The sequence below is a fragment of the Eublepharis macularius genome, chromosome 10 (genome assembly GCF_028583425.1).
Source record: "Eublepharis macularius isolate TG4126 chromosome 10, MPM_Emac_v1.0, whole genome shotgun sequence".
In the NCBI taxonomy this organism is placed as follows: domain Eukaryota; kingdom Metazoa; phylum Chordata; class Lepidosauria; order Squamata; family Eublepharidae; genus Eublepharis; species Eublepharis macularius.
Genome location: NC_072799.1, coordinates 34,548,465 through 34,572,601, shown reverse-complemented (window position 1 = coordinate 34,572,601; position 24,137 = coordinate 34,548,465). Strand labels below are relative to the sequence as shown.

The 24,137-nt window shown below is 41.4% G+C and overlaps 1 protein-coding gene across 1 annotated transcript in view; it reads right to left on the bottom strand.

Annotated features, from left to right (window-relative positions):
* Positions 1–24,137, bottom strand: part of ANK2 (ankyrin 2) — a 395,088-nt gene that overhangs the window by 124,811 nt on the left and 246,140 nt on the right. Inside the window, exons 5-7 of the mRNA XM_054989621.1 lie at positions 8,694–8,792; positions 2,272–2,457; positions 1,502–1,525 (exon numbers count right to left, since the gene is read on the bottom strand). Of these exons, the coding sequence (XP_054845596.1) occupies positions 1,502–1,525; positions 2,272–2,457; positions 8,694–8,792 (309 nt within the window). The remainder of the gene's footprint in view (positions 1–1,501; positions 1,526–2,271; positions 2,458–8,693; positions 8,793–24,137) is intronic.

Here is a 24,137-nt window from a genome sequence, read left to right as displayed (position 1 = left end):
GGAAGGGGCCATTGCAGTAATTCCTAAAGCAGTCCAGAAAACATGACTCTTTAAAGCGCTCAAAGGTCTGGAAAGCTGTATATAGTTTAAAGGACACAAGAGGTACTGATAATCATCTGACAAATAAGACACATTACAATAAGCTGAGATCTGGAATGCCCTCTCCTATTCTGATCTCTATATTTCTTACTGTACTTTAGATGTGTTAACAAATCATAGTTAACAATCCACAGCTTGCTCAAACGAGACAAGTAATTAAACCATAGTTAGAGAGCAGGTGCCAAAATAGAAACTCCGTCAGCATTAGGTTGAAGATGGTTTAACAAACCACCATTTGGACAAACTTCAGTTTATTATTACATACAAATCATCAAACCATGGTTTGAGTTGTGCTCCTCCCTTTTGGAGATAGCATCTTGGGACTGTGGTAGGAGGCAGCTAACGAGCATAAATGACAGCTTATGCGCATACGCAGACAAACACCTGAGTGTTTTTCCTTGGCTGATACTGGGTGCTGCTGTTCCTGGCTTCTGCTTATCTGTCAGGCATGATGTTATCTAGAAATAGACAACACAGAGCAGTTTCCCTAACAGCTTCTTTGAAAATTCCCACTCTGCCAACTGGGATTCTTTAGGTTTTTGTTATTATTGGATATTGGTTAGGAGCCAACACTCAGCTGCCAACATTCTAACTTGCTTCCTTATTCATTCTTTTACCTTGGAACTCTCTCCCTTTGTTCCAAATAGATAAAAATTCTCATTTTCATAAACTGAAGCCAGAGCGGTAATAACTATTTTCCCTCTGGAAATTGCCTTTATTCAACATTTCCTTGCACATTTACATGATGTATAATTTAAGTTTTAAACTAAGGTTGTGAATCCCTATTAACTGCCTTTATATGACAGATACATACTACCTGATATAATTAGACACAAGATGCCAACCCAAACTCCAGCAATTTCTGAAGATACCTGGAATTGTTACTGTTAGTGCTGTACAGACGGGAGTTAGTTATTTGGTCTTGTCTAATGGTCAGTAAGTGTGTCTGCACCTAAAATTATGTTACTAGCATCACAATATGAAACATTCTGTGAGAGAATAAAATTGTTTCAAGAAATCATGGACAGCACAGAGTTAAGATTGCTTCTTACAAACTGTATTGATAAATTCTGAGATTGCATCATTTTGCAGCACAGTTCTGTGAGCAACTACCTTATAAACACCATGCTTCAGATCTGCATTTGTGAATACAGGATAATATTACATTAATTTGTGCTGTATTCCTCCATATATCTATTACAGTCCCCAGTTCCTTTAATTAAAACATTTTGGGACCATCTCAAGCAAAAGCATGTATCTTCCACTGGTTCATATTTACAAAGGACATATGATTCAGCTGGAATTGCACACTGCCCAAAGAACCAACCAATCATCCTTCAGAAGAATACAGGGTGTGGGCAGGGGGAGGGGGGATAGGTAAAAAAAATATTGTTCTTGGTACCTCAGTAGTCCTATTCACCATCATCTGTTGCAGCATGTTTTGGAAAAAAGAGGAAAGATATTACAGATTGGCCAGAGGACAGAGAAGTATGTTGTTCACTGGAATGAATTATTTTGTTGTTATGGAAAAAGCCTAATAAGCATAAGTTAGTTTTAAATTGAATGTACGCAACTCACATTCCCATGGGCCACAAACCAGTATCCTACTTCACAGCAATTCTCCTTCAGCTCTTGTTTTACACCGGTAGATGATCAAATTAACAAAGCCTGACTCTGATAATTTAAAGATTAAACTGTTTTTGTTGGAGTAGATTTTCCAAGACCAAGAGTGCCCCATTCTTACTGACTCCTAGTGAAAGAAAAACTTAAAATGGAAACATGATTTGTGCCTTTGAAAATCAACTCTATTTCCTCTTGCAATTCCACCATGAGGAAAAAAAGCCAGTATTGCAGGTACTGGTTTCAGCAACCATTATTATAGGAGGAGCAAGCAATATTATTTGCATGAATCTTTTTTAAAGTAATGAAATGGACATGTGTGTCTTAGTGCGTTACACTTTGTAGGCATACATACAAGATGTTTTGTATGTACACTTGAAATGTAAATCATAATGTGATTAAAATTATGTAGGTACACCCTCAGGAAGCTAGCTGCAGCTCCTTGCCAAGTATACACTGAGTGACAAACCTGTATAACATATGAAACCACCCCCAGTGGCACCCACCTTGGCTACACAGATCCCAGCAGCATCAAGAAAAATGAATTTTTACCTTGGACTGAACATCAGCATTGTGGTCATTCTGAAGCAGAAGTGCAGCTGATTTGGTATCATCTTTCCTGGCAGCAATGTGCAATGCGGGCAACCGTACTTTACCCTTGGTGTCGTTCTCCAGAAGGATAGCCACTGCCTGATTGTGCCCTTGCTGCAGCGCAACTGCTAGGGGAGTGAAACCATCCTGTGGGAGAAGAAAGATAATGCTCTGCATGTAGCCAGAACTGAAACAAAGCCTTCCAAAAACCTGGAGTGCCCACAAAAGTATAGCATCCTTCAATGCATCCATTCTTATTAGCCTTGGAGTGAGAAACTGAACTTTTGACACCCCTATCGAGACTCTGCTTATTGTACTACATTGAACCTTATCTCCAAATACATTTTGTGCCTCATTTCATATCTGACTTACTGGCATCTTCAAATATTAAACTATGAATTTTAAGAAGAATATATTTCCAGGCTGGTAATATATTAGGCCAAGAAAAGGCTAAGCATACAACTATATAGAATATATCACAAATATATTGAAGATGCTGAATTTCTCTACCAGGAAAAAAATGGCATTCCTTTACCATTTAGATTAGGGGAAATAATTTCAGAAGAATTGTAGAGCAATTCGGGGAAGACATATTTAAAAATAGCTAAAGTTTAAGGAGTTTCAAAGATTTTCTGTGGCCACAATCCAAAGAATGATGTTAGAAATGTGTATGTGAGATTCCTCCCAAGAGGGATTCTAAGTAGACCTGCTTAGAATTGTTTGAGAGGGGAAGCTGATCTAGGAGCACAGAGGAGAACAAAGTTCAGAGTCCAGGAATGGCTGGCAAGTCAAGAGAAGAGCCTAATGGACAAGGATAGAGAATCTCATAAGTAGAGGTGGGCACGATCCAGAACAAAAATACTGATCAAGCTGATCGTAGATCGGCGCTGTTGATGATCCCAAATTAACGATCCACACCTATCATCTCCCGTTTCCGATCCGTGGATCATGCAGGCCAAAGCAGAGGGGCGCCCCGCTGTTCCCAGCGATACAGGAATGGTGGCTGATGCCGGTGGCATCTGTGTTTGGCTGTCTGTGTTTGGCCGTCAGAGCTGCCTATCAGGGTTTGCAGGGATGAGATTGGAGTGCCCGTGGCTACAGAACACCCCCTTCCCCCTTCCTCCCTTGGGTGTCTTCTCCCAGCTGGTGACTGCTTTGCTGCTCCGTGGTTGGAAGGAAGCCCTGCTGATCAAGGCAAGCTGGGCTTCCATTCGGGTTTCCAGGGTGACAGAAGGAGGGCAAACACAGCTCAGGCATTCCCCTGGCTCCGTTGCCAGGGGAATAGATTGCTGGCACCTGAGTGTCTGGCTTCCCGATCTGAGCACCATCGCCCCGATCCAGCCCCCCTCCCAACCGCTGGATTGTTGGCCGTGCCCGAGCACGATCCACCGGGTCCCGATCACGCGATTGCCATTATCGTGGGTTTTTTTCGATCATAATGCGGATCGTGCCCATCTCTACTCATAAGAACTCAAATCTGGGTGCATTATGTACCCTCATTCTTTAGCAAATGTACAGATGAACTTCTATGGAAATAGCCTTTCCCAATGCATTTGGCTTCTTAACCTGAGGTTTTAACTATTTTTTAGCTGTAGACCTTAGACTTTTTCAAATGTTATATCTGGGGGGATCCAGCCACAAGTACCAAGGGTGTATTTTCTGCTTCATTACATGCTGCACTAAAGCCATGGTAGCTTTCAGAGAAGCAGAAAATACACATGGTGTATACTGCCCTTATTGCCCTTATTGGGAGAATCATGAGTAGCATGTGCTCCTGGTATGTGTGGTTGGATAACCTCAAACGTAACATCTGAAAAAGTCTCCTAAATGTCAGGTCAAGCCCTAAGACCTGGAAATCCTAATACGAGGCCCCATGTGTGTCCAAGTTTCAAAAGCATTCTGGAAGAGTGAAAAATTGAGGGGAAAGACCTCTGAAAGAGAAATTACACACTTCTTGGACTGTGGTGATTATTGTTGGTACTTTTTGCACTGAAGTGTCAAATAACCACTTTAAGGTACAATAACTCTTAGACTTGATATGGAAGCAAATATGACTAGAATATTATTCTCAAATATCATGTTAGTTACGTGACCCTATTCTGGAGTGAAACCAAGACCTTAGTTGAAATAAGACAACACCTTCATATTAACGCATAACAGATAAAGACAGAACTGTGGGTTTCACGATTCTCCAGTGATTCATTTGCAAATGCTGTTTCTCCCAGGTTGCTTAGCAACCACACAGGATTTCATAGTCCAGCAACGCTGCAATGGTAACATGATCTCAGTGCATCCCAGCAACAGAAAGGATTATTTTAGGAAGCATCATCAAATGCAAAAGTATCCACTGAATGAAAGGGTAGCGAAACAGCTGTTAACAAAAGGCGAGCTTGGATCAAGTGCAACTAAATAAATGCCATACCATTTTGAATACCCTGTGGAGGGTTAACTCAATACCGAGGAAGGTGTCAAATGCAAGCAGTGACCAGAGACCACTTCTCATTACACAACTGACAAAAATGGAAGGGCATTATGGAAGGTTACCAAATGTTTCCATGAATAAATACTTATCCATTTTTATTAATGGACTTTAGAATGCTTTATAGTAGCAAAATAGTAACTTGGGAAATAATTGGGCATGTAAAGTTAATTTGGTTCCATAGATCATAAAGTATATATTGAATTTGGCCTGAACAGCAACTGGATCCAATGCCAATAATGAAGGATTCACTATTAGCTGTTATAACTAGGTGAACTCTCTATGTACAGAGGCAGGCCTTGCTTGAAGCATCTTGCTAGCCACTTTTGTAGAATAGATGGACTTCTAGCCTGATCTAGCATGATGCTTCTTATATATTTATACTGATGAAGGCTTTCTTAAGCACATCATTATTTGACAACAGCTGAAGCTGCAAGAGTTGTCTTCAAGATGTGTTCCAGGTATTAAGGCCCTCAGCAAAATGCCTTCTGGTACCTCCCCCATAATCAGTACCCCACATCTCATTCTACAGCTAGCTTCTCAGCTGCTTGCTCACTGTTCTCTAGGCCCCATTGCCTCCTTGGAGTCTCCATTACACTCATCGCCACAAGCAAAGGAGTGACCATAGGGAATAGGCAAGATGGCAAATAAATGGTTGAGGATAATGGCTGCTGCACTATCAAATTGCCAGGGACTCTAGACATCAACGAAAAAGAAGAGACACTAGGTGCCCAGAAGGGCAAATCAGAAGCCAGCTGCAGCTGCTGCTATTCCTCTTGTTCCCTGTTCAGGAAATGATAGCAAAGGGCAGTACAGTGACTAAGCTGATAACCATCCTACTAGCCTCTCCGCTCTCCATTGATGGCAGCTACAAGGGAAGAGAGATCCCAAAATGAGAGAGGCTCCTCCCTGGGCCAAGTCCTTGTTAAAGGACACTTTGTCAGGGGTCAAAGATGAATCCATTAATTAAAAACTTCAGTAAACAGAAACATTTTGCCCTGGTATCTAAAAGAAAATAATGCAAGCGACAGGAGAGCCTCAAAGGAAAGGGCATTCCACAAGCAAGGTTAGAGGTGGGAAATCTGGATCTGGGATTCAGGAATCCCCAAAAAATTCAGGATTCCCAAAATACAGGAAAGATTCTTTGATCTGGTTCAGACAGAGCAGAGAAATCTGGGTTAATTCGGCCATTATTTCCTAGACGGAAACATTCGGAGCCTATCTAAGGAGTTGGGAGTTTATTTTTCACCAGATTTGCAGGGAACCTACTCCTGAGTGTTCTCTAAAGACTGACCAAGTTTCAGGAGATTGGACCTGCAGTCCAATTCTATGGGCCCCTGGACAAGGTGCCCCCAGACATTGTTTTCTATGGGAAAAACTATATGGGGGCTATCCAGGAGGCTGTGGGTGGCATTTTCTAAGCAAACTCCACTAAAATTGCAGGGAACCCACTACTGACTGTCCTCTAAAAATACACACACACACACACACGCACGCACAAAAATTTCGGGATGTTTGGGTCCAATTCTGTGCTGTACCATTTTTTTCTATGAGGAAAAGTCAGCGCTGACTTCCACTGCAGAAACGCATCGGGGCAAGGCTGCCAAGGCCAAGGCACACTCCCAAATGCAAGTGTATCCCAGAGAAAGCCCAACAGATACAAACTGAAACAAGGGAATGGTATTCGACTGAATTAAAGCGAATCAAGGAGACCAACATCAAAACAGAGAATCATGTCAAAACTGAGAATTTCACCCAAATCAAAATGAAACAAGGGACACTGTTGCAACTTAGCCTACACTCACAGAAGCCAGGCAGAAAAGAAGAACTCCTGTATGGACAGCCCACTAACTTCCCGCTCACTGCCTCTCTCCCCCTCCCTCTTGTCTCTCTCCCTTCTATCCTCCCCCTCCCCTCTATCACAAAAAGGCAGAAAATGCTGCTTCTTTGCAAGGATGAGCAAGGGTAACAGCTAAGCAGCATCCCCCAAATCAACCTGGATTTACATAAATTTACTTGGGGGTCTAAGAGCAAAACTACACGAGACGAGTTACACGAGGCTATGCAAGTGTCTAGAATCATGCCTGCTCCTACCTGCCTGTGTCCATTTTATCCCAAGAGAACACATGTCCTGCACATGTCGGGGAACTGGCGTAGTCGCAGTTGCAAGTGTCCATGGTCATAATCAGCGAGTTGTAATTGCAGAGTGTCAATTTTGGATGGCTTCCACTTCCCTCTCCCTACTTTTTGCCCTTAGATCCAGCTTACGTCCAAACTGCTTTGCTTTTAATATGGAATGTTTTAAATTCTCCCGTTTTTTAGTTGATGCTGCCACCTCCCTACTCCTCCTTCCTGCACCCTCTTCCTCCTGTAACTTCCTCCTCTTCCTCTCCATGCAGCATCTTCAGTCAGGATAAGGAGGAGGTGGGAAGAAAGATCGTGGCAACATGATTGAGCATCTGAACAAAAATTCAGAAACATGCCTGGTACATGAACCTGAAAAGAACTGGGCGGGGGGGGGGGGTACTTGTTCTCCAGTTTGGCTTGGCAATAAAGAGCAAATTGGGTAAAATCTGGCCATTACTTCCAATGGGAAATGCTATTCAGGGCTTTCCGAGGATCTGGGGGGATTTTAGGACCAAATTTTACCAAATTTGCTGGGGACCTATTTCTAGCTGTGCTCTAAAGATTCCTCATAAAGATTGGACTTTGGGGGGGGGCACTTTATGGGCCCTGAAAGAAGATACCCCCAGCCACCTCAAATCTCTATTATTATCTGTGGGGAAAACTAGGGAAGTTATCTTGTTGGCTAGGGTGGCATTTTGCAAGCAAAAGCCACCAAATTTGTAGGAAACCTACTCCTCATTGGTCTTCTAAAGACCCCCCCCCCCAAGTTTCAGGGAGTCTGAACCCTGGGAAAGGCATGATCGATGGGTTTCCCAGTTGCGGTCATTTTCTCTCCACAATAGTAAAAATGGGCTGGCTGATGGCACCTTTTGGGGGGGGGGGAGCTAAAATGGCTCCCCAAGGTCCAATCTCCCTGAAACTTGGAGGTCTTTAGAGGACAGTTAACAGTAGGTCCCCTGAAAATTTTGTAGGTTTATTTGGCAAAATGCCACCTCCATCTCCCTGGATACCCCCCAGTTTCCCCCATAGATAATAATGGAGATCTGAGGTGGCTGGGGACAAATAGACAGGAAAGAGTTGATTCTGGCTGACAGCGAGAAATGCTGTTGTGGCTTCCAAAGTGGGGATTGCCCACCCCCTTCCTGGTGGGCCGAGCTGCAAGATCTCAGCAGAGGTGTGGAACCCCTGTTTACAGCTCCCCTCACAGGAAACCCGCTGGGTTTGTTCCCCAATACATCCAATTGAGTAAACAAGACTCAGAAAAGCTGCAAAGGAAGGTATGAGCATGTGCAAAGAGAAGGTGCATCATGGGTTACCATCTCTCATCTGGGAGGAATGGAGAAGAAACACGTGCCAATCCGAGCACGGGATCGAGTGCGGTGTGGCCACGGTATGCGAGTGACCAGGAAAGCAATGGGGAAACTCGTGTAAGTGCATTCTCGTGTCATACGTGTGTAGTTTGGCTCTAAATTCAGGTAAACGAATCGGATCCACGATTCTCTAATGTGATTCAGGAAAGCCAGGTTTTGCCAAATCAGCAAAAATCTAGCTTTTCTCACAAATCTTGGACCTGGATTGTATACCCCTAGACCAGGATTCACTATTGAAAAAGTCCTACCTTAATTAATGAGTGTTGGTGAAACATTCCAGTTTGCTGCCCTGGCCTCCTTGGTATCCCAACAATTTTGTCTTACTATGATTATACTATGTTCCTTTAATAAATCTGTGACCTTTTCTTTATTCCTTTGCCTCATTTCACCAAATCTGAGTATTGTACCTCAGTAGCAGTGCTCTGGTTGGCTCCATTTTCCAGAAGGTATTTCACCACCTCAATGTGGTTTTCTTGAGCTGCCATGTATAAAGGAGTGAAGCCATTCTGGAGAAAAACATGAGGAAAAATGTTATACTAGGTTTACATTACGTATATCAAAAGGTAAATATGCCAAAACAAACTTGAGCTGTCATTAAAAGAAATACCATTTACCAAAACATAAACACACAAATAGAAGGTAAAAAGGAAACAACTGTTGTACTGAAAATGTCAATGCTGATAAATACAGTTCTACTATTTAAATTCATGTACTAAGTCCTAAATTTTAAAACTGCTGCATCAGTACCAGCCATTGACTTGAAACTTGCTTCAGCATAAGTACTAAATATTCCACCTCTTAAACAATTATGTTGCAAACTGTCCTGTGCATGAGACAAGGAAGGAAGGAAGGAAGGAAGGAAGGAAGGAAGGAAGGAAGGAAGGAAGGAAGGAAGGAAGGAAGGAAGGAAGGAAGGAAATGCAGTGGGTGATGAAATGTCATGTGTTTCTTTGAAAAAATATTAGTTTTTGGTAGCTTGATTATTGCATGACCATGCTTATAACTTGGAAACAGAAATGTACACACAATGCAGCATTCCCGATTGCAGCAATAATAGCTTGGTTGGGGGCTGGAATTTGCCTCCTCGTAGGAGGGAGAGGCAGTGGGATTTTCCTGGGCATCTGGGAATCACTGGAGGAGCGGAGCCAGAGGCCTTATAAGGCTGCTCAGCTCCTCAGGGCGGAGGTCCAAGAGCGACCCCAGGGCCTGACCCGTATCACTAGTTAGACCCTTGCTGTGTTGACAGTTATGTTGTTGTTATTTACTAAAGTGGCCCTTCAGTTCCCAACTCTTGTATTTGTCTCTATTCTAACTGGGGGGCAAACACACACTACTTTTAAACACCTTACAGTTTATAAAGTTATTAGGTAAGAATTCCAAGCAACCTACAGGGCTTTTATGTTAATCATGAACAAAATCCATGGATCTGATTTTAAAAAGGCTCCTTTTTTGTTTCATATCTCACTACCCAACCACACATTACACAGTCCTCAAGTTCCCAGCGTGTCTGCCCTGGCCCTGTGGGCCAGGAGTAATCTGGAAGTTCTGTGTTCAGGGAACACAGAAAGAAGGAGACTTAAGACTGTTAAGGGCTAATCCCTTTCAGAATCAGAGTTTTGAGTGGCAGGCTACTCCAAGCTTTGGATTGGGTAGCCTGGCCTGGAAAGAGAAGGATTTTTTTTCAGTCCTAGCAGAGAGAGATCCCGTGTGAAGGAGTTGAGAGATGGAGTCCTTCTGAAGAGCAGTTTCAACACTGGCAGGAGAACTGGGAAAGTTGGCAAGGAAGTTTGGGAAGTAGGTGCAGATTTCCAAATGGACCAAAGGAAGGGTAGATCTTCTAAGGAGAGATTTTCCCTACCCAGTCAAACAGGGCGGTAGCTCTGAAAAGTGGAGAGATCCTTGGTTGGGTGTGGTTCAAAACTTTCTGTAGAGACCTTTAGATTCAGTTAACGACTGAAGGAAAGCACTGGTATGTGAAGAGGGGGGGCTTGGGGTACTAGAAAGTGGGTACCAGCCTTCCTAACCCCAGAAGAGAAAGAGAATACTGAAATCTATATATATAAAGACAAGTGTCCTGACTGCCTCATCATCACCCAGCCCAAACCCCTAGACCTAGAAACATGAAATTTGAGGAGAACATTCTTTTCATGATGTAAACACCCACTAAGAAGGAATTTAAAGAAATTTGCCCCCTAAGGCAGGGGTGGGCAAATTGCGGCCTGCGGGCCACATGCGGCCCACTACAGAGTTTTTTGTGGTCCACCAAGACAGTCAGAAAAATCTACCTTGAACCGAGATTTCCTTCATTTCCTTCATTCCTACATTTGTCTCATTAAACTGATTCTAAAATTAAATGTGCTTGCAGCTATAGATGATATGAAATTAGCAGAATAAATAAATTGAATAAAACTACCACTATTATATTTAATTTATATTTATTGATTTTTATGATACAATTTATACCTTTTCTGAAATGCAAAGTTAACTAATGAATGCAATCATTTTAAAAGGTGCGGCCCTCCGCTAACCTCCACTCCCACAAAGTGGCCCCCGAGCCAAAACAATCGCCCACACCTGCCCTAAGGGGGAAAAAAGGGATCAAATGTGTTTTCCCAAAGGGAGACAGCTTCCCTGTGTGGCTGGCAGGCTGCTGCCTGCTTGCAACCCTGCCCACTGCCAGCTCAGCCACTCTTCCCTGATTGGGCTAGCCTTTCAAGGTCATTTGCATATGCAGGCTGATTTGGCCTCATAACATTCCACACCTCATCGCTCCCAGAGAAAGTTCGAACACAGAGTCATTTGCATATGCACCCCACCCCCTTCTAAACAGTATGAAGTTGCTATTGGGAGTCATAGAATGTGTCCTGAGGTAAAATGCACCTCCCAGTCTTCCCCTCAAAGTTCACTAGGGTTGCCAATCTCCCTGTGGGCCCTGGCTTTCCTGTGTGGCTGGCAGGCTTCTGCCTGCTTGCACTCCCTCTCTCTGACTGGTCAGCTGTGCAACTCTATGTTCTGAAGTAAAAATCAGGTAAAGGAAACTGCAGACAGTTGAAGAAAGACGGTACAAGACTCCTGAATAGAGATGGGCACAAACAGAAAAAAAAGCAAACATGATGTTCGTTGTTTGTTGCCATCTACGAACAGGGACTCACAAACAACCACAAACACGGCCCTGTTCATGAACACGTTCTTGGTTGGCTGTTCGTGGGGGCCAGCAGGCTCTCCTCCAGCCATCATCCAAGTCAAGATCCCTACTGCACCACTCCCAGAAACCTGACCTGAGCAGGCACCAGGAAAGGTACCAATAATAAATAATAGCTTGGTCCCAGAGCCTGGCAACAGCCCTGGAACTTGAAGGGGTAGATCCCTATCCCACCACACAAAATTCAAGCTCCAATGCACTCTATCAAAATGCCAATAGCAGCTGTCTCTCCCTCTCCAAAGCCAGAGCTTGGAGCCCTTTCCCCCCTGGTCTTTGTTCCCTTGTAACAAATTTGGAGCTCCACACTTGAAAGGAAGACCTACCTACCAAGCTAAATTGGGCTTAGATTGGGGTTTCCAGGGCAACAGCAGCAGTTCAGACAGAGTTCACACAATCCTTGACTAAGTTGCCAAAGGAATTGAATGCAGGTGCAAGACTGTCTGGCTTGACGAACAGCAATGAACAGCAACGAACGGGGCTCGCAAGGACCACCTGTTTGTTTAAAATGGGACCTCACAAACAGCTTTTTCGCGACAGCAGATTGGGCTGTTTGTGGCTTTTTTTTGTTCGTATTACTGTTCGTGCCCATCTCTACTTCTCAATAGGGATAACATGCTTCCGTTTATTCAAACATCTTTGTGAAACTGGGTACTATGCTATTATATTACAAAACCAACTAAAAAAACCACACACACACACACGAAAAAATGTTACATACTCATAAGTATTATAATTGGATTTAAAGTAGTTAAATACTGTAGTGAAGCATGGGTATCAAGCTAGTAAAGTATGTTAGAGTGCTTGGGAGAAAAACAGGGGAACCAAAGTCTCAAAACAGAAGCCTTAAGTAACAGTGAATAGCAGCAGAATGGAAGCCTGTGCATGTTCTGAATTTTACGCGAGAAATTTTCAACCCCTGACTTCACCTGACCTTTCCCTGCTAATGTAAATAAACTATTTAGATTTTTTTGGAATTTTAAAAATGCCTCTGGAACCATTTCTGTGGTTTAAGGACAAGAGAACGTCATAGCATGTTATACAGAAAACTTGCTGGCCCTAAGCAGGTCTGACTGGTAGCTAAATAGGAGACATACTTAGAACTTTAGGTATGCAGCCTAGAGTTTCACAGATGAGATATAAATATCATAAATAAGTAAACATTTTAAGATAAGTAAATGACTTTGATAGTTATGAGAAAAGGTAGGCACAAATGCTTGCTAGGCCCTTTTTGCTGCCAAATTTAATTTATTTAAGAACATCCATATGTCACCTTTCCATTCAATTTAGGGTCTCAAACTTCTGGAGTTTGGACATGATGACTGAGAAGGCCCTTTCTCAAGGCGCTGATCATCTAACCTCAGGTGGCAAGGGCAACCAGAGCAAGGACTCTGACCAATGTGATCAGGTAGGCTTACATAGGAATAGGTGGTCCTTAGGGTATATTGGTCCCCAGCCATATGAACCATACTAATACCAGCTTCCAGCCACACAAGGTTTTGTATGATATGAATTGCATCAGTATATTTTAAGACCTGTGCATGCATTTTTTTAAAAATGGTCAGTGGCCAAGATACTATGCACTGGAATGTGTTTTAATTATGTCAAAAATCCCCTTTGGTTCACAAAACAGGTGAGTCCATTAGAATCTCCTTGGAAGAAGGAAGATTTCTTGTAACATACTAATTAAAAACAAAAACAAATAGTGTTGGTGACAGATATCCTAAAGAATCTGGCCTGCAGACATAGTCTTGATGGTTTTACTAGTAACAGCTGACTAAAGTCCCCCCCCCCCTAGTTCTTCTATAAAGCTGCCTTGGTATCAAGAAAGATGGAATTGAGGATAGAATTAAATCTAGCAAGTGGAAATAGGCAGGCATGCCTCAACTGTCAGGACAAGAGCAAAGGATGGAAAATAAATAATTTTGAGGGATTAGCTTAATACGTTCTTTCAGGGGACCCTAAAGAAATTGCTAGGTGACCTTTTGATCTGACTTTTAAATGCATTTCTTTCTGCCAGTTTTCCTTGTAGTGTGTGCATTGTACGTAACATACCACTTAGAAAAGATGGGCCATTACACAGCTCACACCAATGTTACCTAGATAGTGTGCCAATCAATTTCCTTCTTCTTGATTATAATGATAGGCTTCTGATCCCCAAAATGCTACAAACTGGAAGTTCCTGATGTTGCTGGAGAGAGCTATTCATCTACTTACAGAACTATATCAAACATCATTTTGTAAGTGGAAAACACCTCAGTTAATAAAACAAACAGAAAATGAGAAATGAGAATCCTCCTTATTTAAAGCATTTAAATTCTTATATAACAGATTTCTAACCCACATTTCAACCATAGCTTCATAGTATGCAACATACAACATATGTAGTTTGCAATACAATTAAAACATCAATTTTGCAACCAATACAACATTAATTAAAAATTAATTTGCATTAGTAGTCCAGCAGGATAAAAAATGATCACAATGTTCAGGATCATAGGAGAAGGAGAAGAGAGAGGGTGAACACTCTCAAACATAATAACATAATAAACAATTGAATTAAAGGCCTGGATTAAAGATATGTTTTCACCTACAAGCATAGAAGTAAGGTGCTAGGCAAGCAGAGAGCTGGGAGGGAAATAGAGAGCTGAGTGACAGGTTGTTCCCTCCTCTCTGATTGGCCAGTGAGAACCAGCCTTCAGGCTGATGGTTATTGACAGAATTGTTCAGAGAGAGTTTGTGAATGAGTCTGACAAAGAAGGTCAAACAGGTTCCCCTTTGGAGTGACGGATAAGGAAATTTCTGCCTTAACTGTAACATCACTACCCTGAAGAAGAATTCTATTTAGTATTCTACCCTGAATAAGAATTGTTTCTTAGTATAAGAGTCAGCAGAAGATGAAGCCTGCTTGGCACAGACACCATAGAACTGGGACTCTGTTTTGGCAAGAGTGATTGGATAGTAGGTTAGACTCCCTTTCAAGCCAAAAGAAGAAGGGTTATATCTTCTTAGAAGATTAATTCCTGCCCAGATTCTAAAGGGAGTTTGGCTCTGATGAGAACTCCCACATCTCCTGTGAAGGGAAAACAGTTGTAAACTAATTTCAGGAAACCTGAGCTGTCATAGGAAACTCTGTGAAGAAACATTGTTGCTGTAACTTAAGTATTAAGTAAAATACCTCTTACTGCTAAAAACTAAGAAAATAAGAAACTAAGAGCCAAACCTCACAAGACGAGTTACACGAGGCTGTGTGAGTATCTAGAATCATGTCTGCTACCTGCCCATGTCCATTTTACCCAGGGTGAACACGTGTCCTCTAGCTCTAGTTCATGCGTCAGGGAACTGGTGTAGTCACGGTTACGAGTATCCATAGTCATAATCAGTGAGTTGTCATTGCAGAGCATTGATTTTGGGCGGCTTCCACTTCTCTCTTTTTGCCCTTTGATCTGGCTTATGTCCAAACTATTTTGCTTTTACTATGGCATGTTTTAAATTCTCCCATTTTCTAGTTGACAACGATGCCTCATACTCCTCCTTCCTGCACACTCTGCCTCCCGTAACTTCCTCCTCCTCCTCTCCATGCAGCGTATTTGGTCAGGATAAGGAGGAGGTGGGAAGAAAGATGGTGGCAACATTATTTGAGCATATGAGCAAAAGTTCAGAAACATGCCTGATACATGAATCTGAAAAGAATGGGGCGGGGGGTACTTGTTCTCCGGTTTGGCTCAGCAATAAAGAGCAAATTAGGTAAAATTTGGCCATTATTTCCAATGGGAAATGTGTTTCAGGGCTTTCCGAGCTTCAGGGCTTGGGACCTACTTCTCTAAAAATTCCCCATGTTTCATGAAGATTGGACTTCGGGGTGGGGGACTTTATGGGCCCTGAAAGAAGGTGCCCCCAGCCACCTCCAATCTCCATTATTCTCCATGGGGAAAACTAGAGAAGCTATCTCAGAGTTTGGGGTGGCATTTTGCAAGCAAAATCTACCAAATTTGCAGGAGACCTACTCACTGTCCTCTAAAGATTCCCCAAGTTTCAGGGAGACTGAACCCTGGGAAAGGCATGATCGATGGGTTTCCCTAGTTGCTGTCATTTTCTCTCCACAAAAGTAAAATAGGGGGTGGCTGATGGCACCTACTTGGGGAGGGGCTCTAAAATAACCTCCTCAAGGTCCAAAATCCACCAAATTTGCAAGAGACCTACTCCTCATTGTCCTCTAAAGACTCCCCAAGTTTCAGGGAGATTGAACCCTGGGAAAGGCATGATTGATGGGTTTCCCCAGTTGCTGTCATTTTCTCTCCACAATAGTAAAAAATGGGGTGGCTCCACAATAGTAAAAAATGGCACCTACTTTGGGGAGTCCAAAAATGGCTCCCCAAGGTCCAATCTCCCTGAAACTTGGAAGATCTTTAAAGGACGGTTAGTAGTAAGTCCCCTGAAAATTGTGTAGGTTCATTTGGCAAAATGCCACCTCCATCTCCCTGGATACCCCCCAGCTTCCCCCATAGATAATAATGGAGATCTGAGGTGGCTGGGGACAAACAGGCAGGAAAGAGCTGATTCTGGCTGACAGCAAGAAATGCTGCTGTGGCTTCCAAAGTGGGGATTGCCCACCCCCTGGCGGGCCGAGCTGCAAGATCTAAGCAGAGATGTGGAACCCCCATTTCCTGGCGGGGGGGAACCCAATGGTTTTTTTCCCCAATATGTCCAATTAAATAAAAAAAGTCTCCCTTTCAGAAAAGCTGCAGAGGAAGATTTGAGCATCCGTGAAAAGAAGGTGTGTCATGGGATGCCATATCTCATCTGGGAGGAATGGCAAGAAACACGTGCCAATCCAAGTACAGGACTGAGTGCAGTGTGGCTGTGGTGTGAGAGTGAACAGGAAAGCAACAGGGAAACTAGTGTAAGTGCATTCACGTGTCATACACGTGTAATTTGTCTTGTGTAGTTTGGCTCTAAGCTTCAAGGAAACTATTTTGCCTGTCACTTAAAGTGTATTCTGTATTACCGACAAAATATTACCTCAACACTGTCACTCCCTGACTACACTTACTCAATCCCTGCCTCTTAAATAATTTTTTTATTTCCTTTTGAATGTTATATAGTCTGCCGCACAGTGGAATAATGATGCGAGTATTCCACAATTTGACTGAAGGCCTTGTCTCTAACTTTGTCTGAACAGGGCCTCTGTGAAAGATCTTCACTGCTGGGAGCAAACAATCCTTCATGTTCTCCAGACTCAGACCATTTGGAGCTTGAAAGGTTATAGCCAGCACTTTGAATTGGGCCCAGAAAGAAATGAGCAGCTAGTGCAGTTGTTTTAAGACTGAGGCAATATCTTTCTTGGAACCACTGCCAGTCAACAACTTTGTTGCATTTTTCTTTTTGCCAACTTAACTTTCCATAACAATTTCAGAAGCACTCTTCCTTTAGAGTAGATCCACCATAATGAATGAGAACACACAAAACTGCATAGTCTCATGACTTCAGCAAACAATCAGTAGATTCCATTACTTTGTTTACCTTCTTTGCCTGCCCTCCATCTTCAAAGGCAACAGTACAGCATATCCAGTGAACTGGAGAATCAGAATATGGATAATCATGGTTTTGATCCTACTGTAACTCTTGTTTAAGGTTGTGAAGCTCTAGTACAAGTTTCCATTGGTGAAATAGAGAGGAAAGTATCTACCTTAACCAGCTGCAGTCTATCATTACACATCAATCCAGAGGACCACTTGTCCTTCAAGAACAAGCTTTTGCGAGGAGGCACAGGGTGCAACAGGAAACAGGAGGCAGAACTGTATGCAGTGGTGGTTGTAAGGCTCCTAGTCAATATCTATCACTTTAATTTAACAGCCAGGTTATTTGACAGCATTTAGCTGAATATTTACTTTCAATTGAGTTATTCAATCTTGAGAGGCATTGCTTCTGATATTGTGTTACAATCTATTTTAGAAGCAGGTGTGGGAACTGAGTAGCAGTTTGAACTTCAAGCAAAGAATTATGTCTTGAATGTACATACCAAATTTCATTCTGACAACTCAATGCTCAAGGAAGCTATAATGTTTAGTGTGTTTTCCATATTCCTCGATCTCTTGAAAATGTGAAAATCAAATCTGTTTCAAACTTGAAGCAGAATGGCATTCTGAATCAGAACACCAATTATATTTCTTTCCAGATGGCTTTGAAAAGGAGGTAGAAACACCCTTATACTGAATCAGACCATTTGTCAGTTTAGCTCAGAACTGTCTGTCAGAGAATAATGTCCTAAATGTTTGCATACAGTTTGATTCCTATATCTCAGTCTTTAAAACATATCCTGCACTTCTTTCTATTTTTCACTTTACAAACAGGAGTGGGAGCCCAGTTGGTACTGAAATGTCAGGCAGCATGTCCCAAATTACAGACTGATATCTCAAATGTTGTATGGAGTTATCAAACAACAAAGGCGTCATTTCACTTGGTTGATAAAGCATATGATCAGGACTCTAAAAAACTCCTACATGTCATGAAAAAGCTTTTTGTGCATGCCCTGGGATATCTCAGTGCTTTGTTGTCAAAGGTTGCTGCCAATGATCTCAAGATATGGGAATGGATTGGCAGGATATATGACTCCCACATGGTAAAATGTGGTATTTATAGTAAGATGGGGGAACCAAAAAAAACCCAACAATCTGGCAACTAATAAGTCCTCTTGTTTCACAGAATCATAGAATCATAGGGTTGGAAGAGACTTCTAGGGTCATCTAGGTCCAATCACCTGCCCGATGCAGGAAATTCACAACTACGCCCCCCCCTTGACTGCCCCAGTGACCCATGCTCCAAGACCAGATGGCAAAACACCTCCAGGATCCCTAGCCAAGCTGGCCTGGGGAAAATTGCTACCTGGCCCCAAGGTGGCGATCGGCATTACCCTGGGCATGTAAGAAGGCCACAAGAACTAAGCACTGATATAACCCATTCTGCCCTCCCCCTCATGATTTGCCCAGGTTCACAGAATCAGCATTGCTGTCAGATGGCTATCTAGCCTCTGCTTTAAAACCTCCAAAGAAAGAGAGCTCACCACTTCCTGAGGAAGCCTGTTCCACTGAGGGACTGCTCTGTCAGGAAGTTCTTCCTAATGTTTAGCCGAAAACTCTTTTGATTTAATTTCAAGCTGTTGGTTCAGGTCTGACCTTCTAGGGCAGCAGAAAACAACTCTGTGCCATCCTCTATATGACAGTTCTTCAAGTACTTGAAGATGGTTATCATATCACCTCTCAGTTGTCTCCTCTCCAGGCTAATTATTCCGAGCTCCTTCAGCCTTTCCTCATAGGACTCCAGATCCCTCAGTTTATCAGCCCATTCTTGTCCATTGTTTGGAATATGGACAAAGGCTGCTGATAGATTCAATATTAGCAGAGATGACTTTTCTCTGTTCACCTTTAAACAAAGGTTGTCCACCAGTGCAACTAAAGCCATCTCAGTTTCAAACCCAGGCCTGAAACTGGATTGAAGTGGGTCAAAGGCAGATATGCCTCCAGGAACACCTGGTATTGTTGAGCCTATCAATTCCACTGCCACTGATGAGATGGGATCTTTGTGTACTGCATCAACAAGAAACAGATTGGCTCCTTGTATTATATATGAAAGTTGCATGATGCATGCCGAAAATTTCACAGAATACCATGTTTGCCAAAGGGAACACAAAGACTGGATTGTTTGGATAATGAAAACAGTGTGCTTCTATTATTACTGAAGCAATTCCCAAAGTATCATACAATGTACAAGAACAAGAATGGTGCTCTAAAGGACGGAGCACTGGTTATAAAACAGCGAACTGGCTCACTGGCAAGATTAGAAACATCAACATCTACTTCAAAATGGGCTCAGCCGCCCTGAGCCCATTTGTTGGGAGGGCGGGGTATAAATCGAATAAAATAAATAAATAAATAAATAAATAAATAAATAAATAAATAAATAAATAAATAAATAAATAAATAAATAAATAAATAAATAAAACTGACCATCCTGGAATATCTTGATGTGAAAAAAATGGTCTCTTGTGCAATGTGGGGAAAGGAAGCATTGGTATCAGCATGGTTTCATTAGATTCACCACTCACAATCCTGCAGCACAACTACAAGAGCATATGCTGCTTAAAAACTTGTCTCAGTTGATTTGGTGGTGTTATAGCACAAATACTATTAAAAGTATTACGTAAGTTTTCTCACATGTGAAAGAAGTGCCAAATATAAAAATACCAAGGAAGAAAACCAATCAACACTGAACACATGCAATGTCATTGTGTACGACAGTGGCTGTTTCCACACGCCCTTAATGGGACAGCATACAAATGGAACCCTGGAGATCTCTCCATTTGGCTTCCATTTTTTTGATGCCTTTTCTGGGACTGCCGAAAGTTCATTCCCAAAAAAGGTGCCAAAAAAATGGAAGCCAAACAGCCTGCAATCATTTAGCAAACAGACATCTGGATCACTGAGGAAAAGCTGCCAGCATTCAGTGAGTGGGCTGTCCCTTTAAGAGCATGTGGAAATAGCCGGTGTTATGGCAAAATTGCACACTACCTGCAGAAGAGCTGATCAGTGTGCATTACTGAACAGGAATAAAGACTGAAGAAAAAGGGGTCAACAGGCCACGTCTGAAAGTGCATCTAATTTCTTTTGTCCCTGGACTCCATAAGAAAAAAAAATAAGATCATGATTTTGTGCTTAGAAGATGACACTGGTGATACATTAAAGATGTCTGTGGTCTTGTATTTTTTATGTTTATTGTGTTATGTATATTCTATAAAACCAATTTTTTTTAAAAAAGATGTCTGTGGTCTTCAGTGCTTTGTCTTAATCATCATTATAGCTTATTTTACTATTATATCTGATGCAATTTTGCCACATCTAATGGGAACTGCTAGCTTTACATTTATACCTCTGTATCTACCAGCAATTAAACATTTCACTTTCTGGTGAGTGGAACAGAAATTAATTCTTGATTTTATGTACTTTGAATACACTAGAAGATGGAGAGAGTTTTTTTAAAATATCTTTTTATTTCTAAACTTTTAACAATAATAACACAACAATAACAAGAGTCCAAACATGAATACCAATTCATAGATTAAATAATTAACAGAAGGGAGAGAGTTTAGTAAGAATTATTTATTTATTTACTTATTTATTTATTCCCTGCCTTTCTCACCAATGGGACCCACAGCTGTTTAAAACGTTCTCCTCTGCTCCATTTTATCCTCACAATGACCCTGTGAGATGGGTTAGTCTGAGAGAGAGTGACTGTACCAAGGTCACCCAGCAAGCTTCCATGACTGATTGAAGATTCACACCTGGGTCTCCCTGACCTTTGTCTGACATAGTTGCTACTACACTTAGTTTGGAACGCATCCCACATCTAGCTATACTGATGTCAGTTCAAGTTTTTGTGAACATTTCATAGTTTGCATATGCATAAGATTTCTGAGGGCAGGCTATAATAATATGACAGAATGCCTCTCATTAAAATTTGTCCCTGGCTGTCTTTATTCTCTGAGTCAATTCTGTTTGGATAAGAATTTAAGGACCAAACATCTGTTAGCATGACCACAGATAGTCACTGGAACATTCAGTGCTACAATAAACGTTTTTTAAAAATGAAACAATCATGTACTCTCTGTGAAGATTGTATTCAGGGTTTTTTTTTCTGGACAAAGAAGTGGTGGAACTCTCAAGAGGGAAATGAGGAAGAAATACACGGGATTCTTTGAAATAATATTATTTTCAAGCACTATTACCAAGTATTTTCAAGGGGTTCCGGAACTCCGTTCCACCGCATTCTCCCTGACAAAAAGCCCTGATTGTATTTTATTTTAGGCATTTTTCATTGAAACAGGTGCTGCGATTCTTCTTAAAAGTATGACAAAGTCATATGGTTTCATTTTTATATTGGTATTGTTGTATTAAACTATTGGCATACACAACAAACACAATTATATGATGAAAATAGCATGGCCACTTTTTAAAAACTAGGAAAAGTGAAAAACAATTTGCTAATTTCTTTTGCTAAAGGAACACAGCTAAAGAGTTCCTCAACAGTCAATTAAATGGAGGACAGAGGTAGAAAATAAAACAATTTGGTCACTGTTTGCTAACATGGGCCTTTTTCACACGCACCCATAAGATCACGTGAAACTCACAGAACGAAGAATCTTCCTAGTGAGATTTCCCAGCATGATCCCCTTTAATGGCGCGATGACATCAGAAATCACGCCATTAAATGGGATCGTGCCAGGAAATCACGCTAGCAAGATTTTTCATTCCATGAGTTTCGCGCAATCTTCTGGAGGCTTTGGCCATGTGGAAACAGCCATGGTCTTTTGGATATGCCCAAAATTTCAGATAAGAAGACCAGCAAGGAAAAAGCAACATGCACAGAACTCCTTGCAAATCTTTACAACTTAAAACGAAGAAGTAAGGTTTGAGTTCATCTAACCTACTCCCAGCTCTGTCCTGTATAGTCTAGGCAAGCTGGATCTCATTAGGGCCGTTTCCACATGTACTGGCATAGTGCTAACCTCTTGCCACGAGGGCGTCAGAAATCGCGCCAGGAAGACGCCCTTGCTGTGAGAGGTTAGCAGTATGCCGGTACATATGGAAATGGCCTGGATCTCAGAAGCTAAGCGTAGTTGGCCTTGATTAGTAATTGGACGGGAGACCTCCAAGCAAGACCAGGGTTGCTATGCAGAGGCAGGCAATGGCAAATCACCTCTGTTAGTCTCTTGCCTTGAAAACCACAGCAGGGGTTGCCATAAGTCAGCTATGACTTGATGGCACTTTTCTCCATTTTCAAACCTACTCCCAGAACCTAAACTCATTGCCTGGGGCTCAGTTATGAAGCAAAGTTATGTGCAAATAAGGGCATTCATCATCCTTGCTGAATAACTACCATTATCTCCTGCACGTTTAGGATTAGGGAGAAAACCTTCGAGCACAAAGCATGCATGAAAAAGATTTAAAGTCCAACCCCTCCAGTTATAAAAATAAATCCTATACACATACATTCTCTCTTCATAATATATATCTGTGACACTAACATATTCAGTAACATATAAGATAAAGCATTTGGTATGGAGTTAAGCTTTGGGTACAGCAAAGGACATGGGAAGTAGCTAAACTGCCAATTTTAAGATGACACTTTGAAATAGGTTTACTGAGGGCACCTAAACCCAATCTCTGATCCTTCAGTGCCTCCTTCATGATTTGCTTTTCACTAACAACTAGCTGACAGGGGAGAATCAGAGCATATCTTTGGTGAGATCTGAAATAGCTAGGGAAAGTTGAATGGATGTTGCATTCAAACTGTTCTGTTTTACACTTTGTTCCCCTTTTGGTTTATCCCAATATCTTTGTCTAAATGGGTGTCATAAACCTTCAGTTCAATAAACTTTTTTAAATATTATGTAATACAATTGACTAATCTGGGGTTAATATGGGATATATAGCTAAATAACTTCCAACTTTAGTCTTGTGAAAACTAGGCTGAGTTATACATGTCAGTCAATCCTGTTTTCAAAAAGTGATTTTTCTAAATTCCAGCTATTTTAAAAAACACTACCTATGCTATTTACAGGGCAAACATAAACAGATTTAATCAAAAGTAAGTGCCATTGATTTCTGTGGGATTTACCACTTAGTAAAAGTTAACAGGTTTGCAACTTTAAACTTTCAGAGAGCCATGAACCTGGGGCAATGAGTAAGTTTAGTTCCACCACAGCATGCAGTCTCCTTTTACAATGTAACAAGAAGATATATACCAGCCACTTGCGCTCAGTGACAACATTTTTACAGAATTCCTTTGGTTTTGGGAACATTACTTGTCCTGTCACTAGCTTACATTTATAATAATAATATCATATAAATGGTAGGGGTTGCAGTTATGTGTGTGCAAACTTGGACATTTGCAAATAGCTGGAGGGCCTATAGTGTCATGAACTCTAGGGATGCCACACACAGACTAAATATTCTGAAGACTTTTCTGTTTGTTGGTGTGAATCAGCAACCACCAAAATAGATCAAAGACTGATGCCTGAGATAATGTAGTGTTTCTCCTTACCTAAAAAATAAAAGAGCACTATCCCAGATATTGCTTTGCAGTCATGGCATATGAATAGCCATTGTTCATTAATACTTAATTCTTCTTTAGAAGCTGAAATTCACAATAACAGTCAAATCCATGGCATAAAAATTGCATCAAGAATCCATAAACTTAGTATGTTCGCTAATGATATGCTACTATACATTACTAGGCCAAAAGAATCTTTACCACAATTGCAGGAAATACTGGATCTATTTGCTCAAATATCCAGGTTAGCAATCAACCCCTCCAAATCAACAATACTTCTCATCAATATTTCACAACTAACCAAAGAAAAAATACGCTTAAAATATCATTATCAATGGGTAAACTACTACCTACCATATCTAGGAATTAATATTCCTCCTAACTTGAACCATCTTATCAAATATAACCACACACAAAAAATCAAAGAAATAAAAACTGATATACTCAAACGGAACAAACAACAAAACACATGGTATGACAGGTATCATTTAATTAAAGCATTTATTCTTCCAAAAATAATTTTTCTTTTTCATGCTATTCCTAT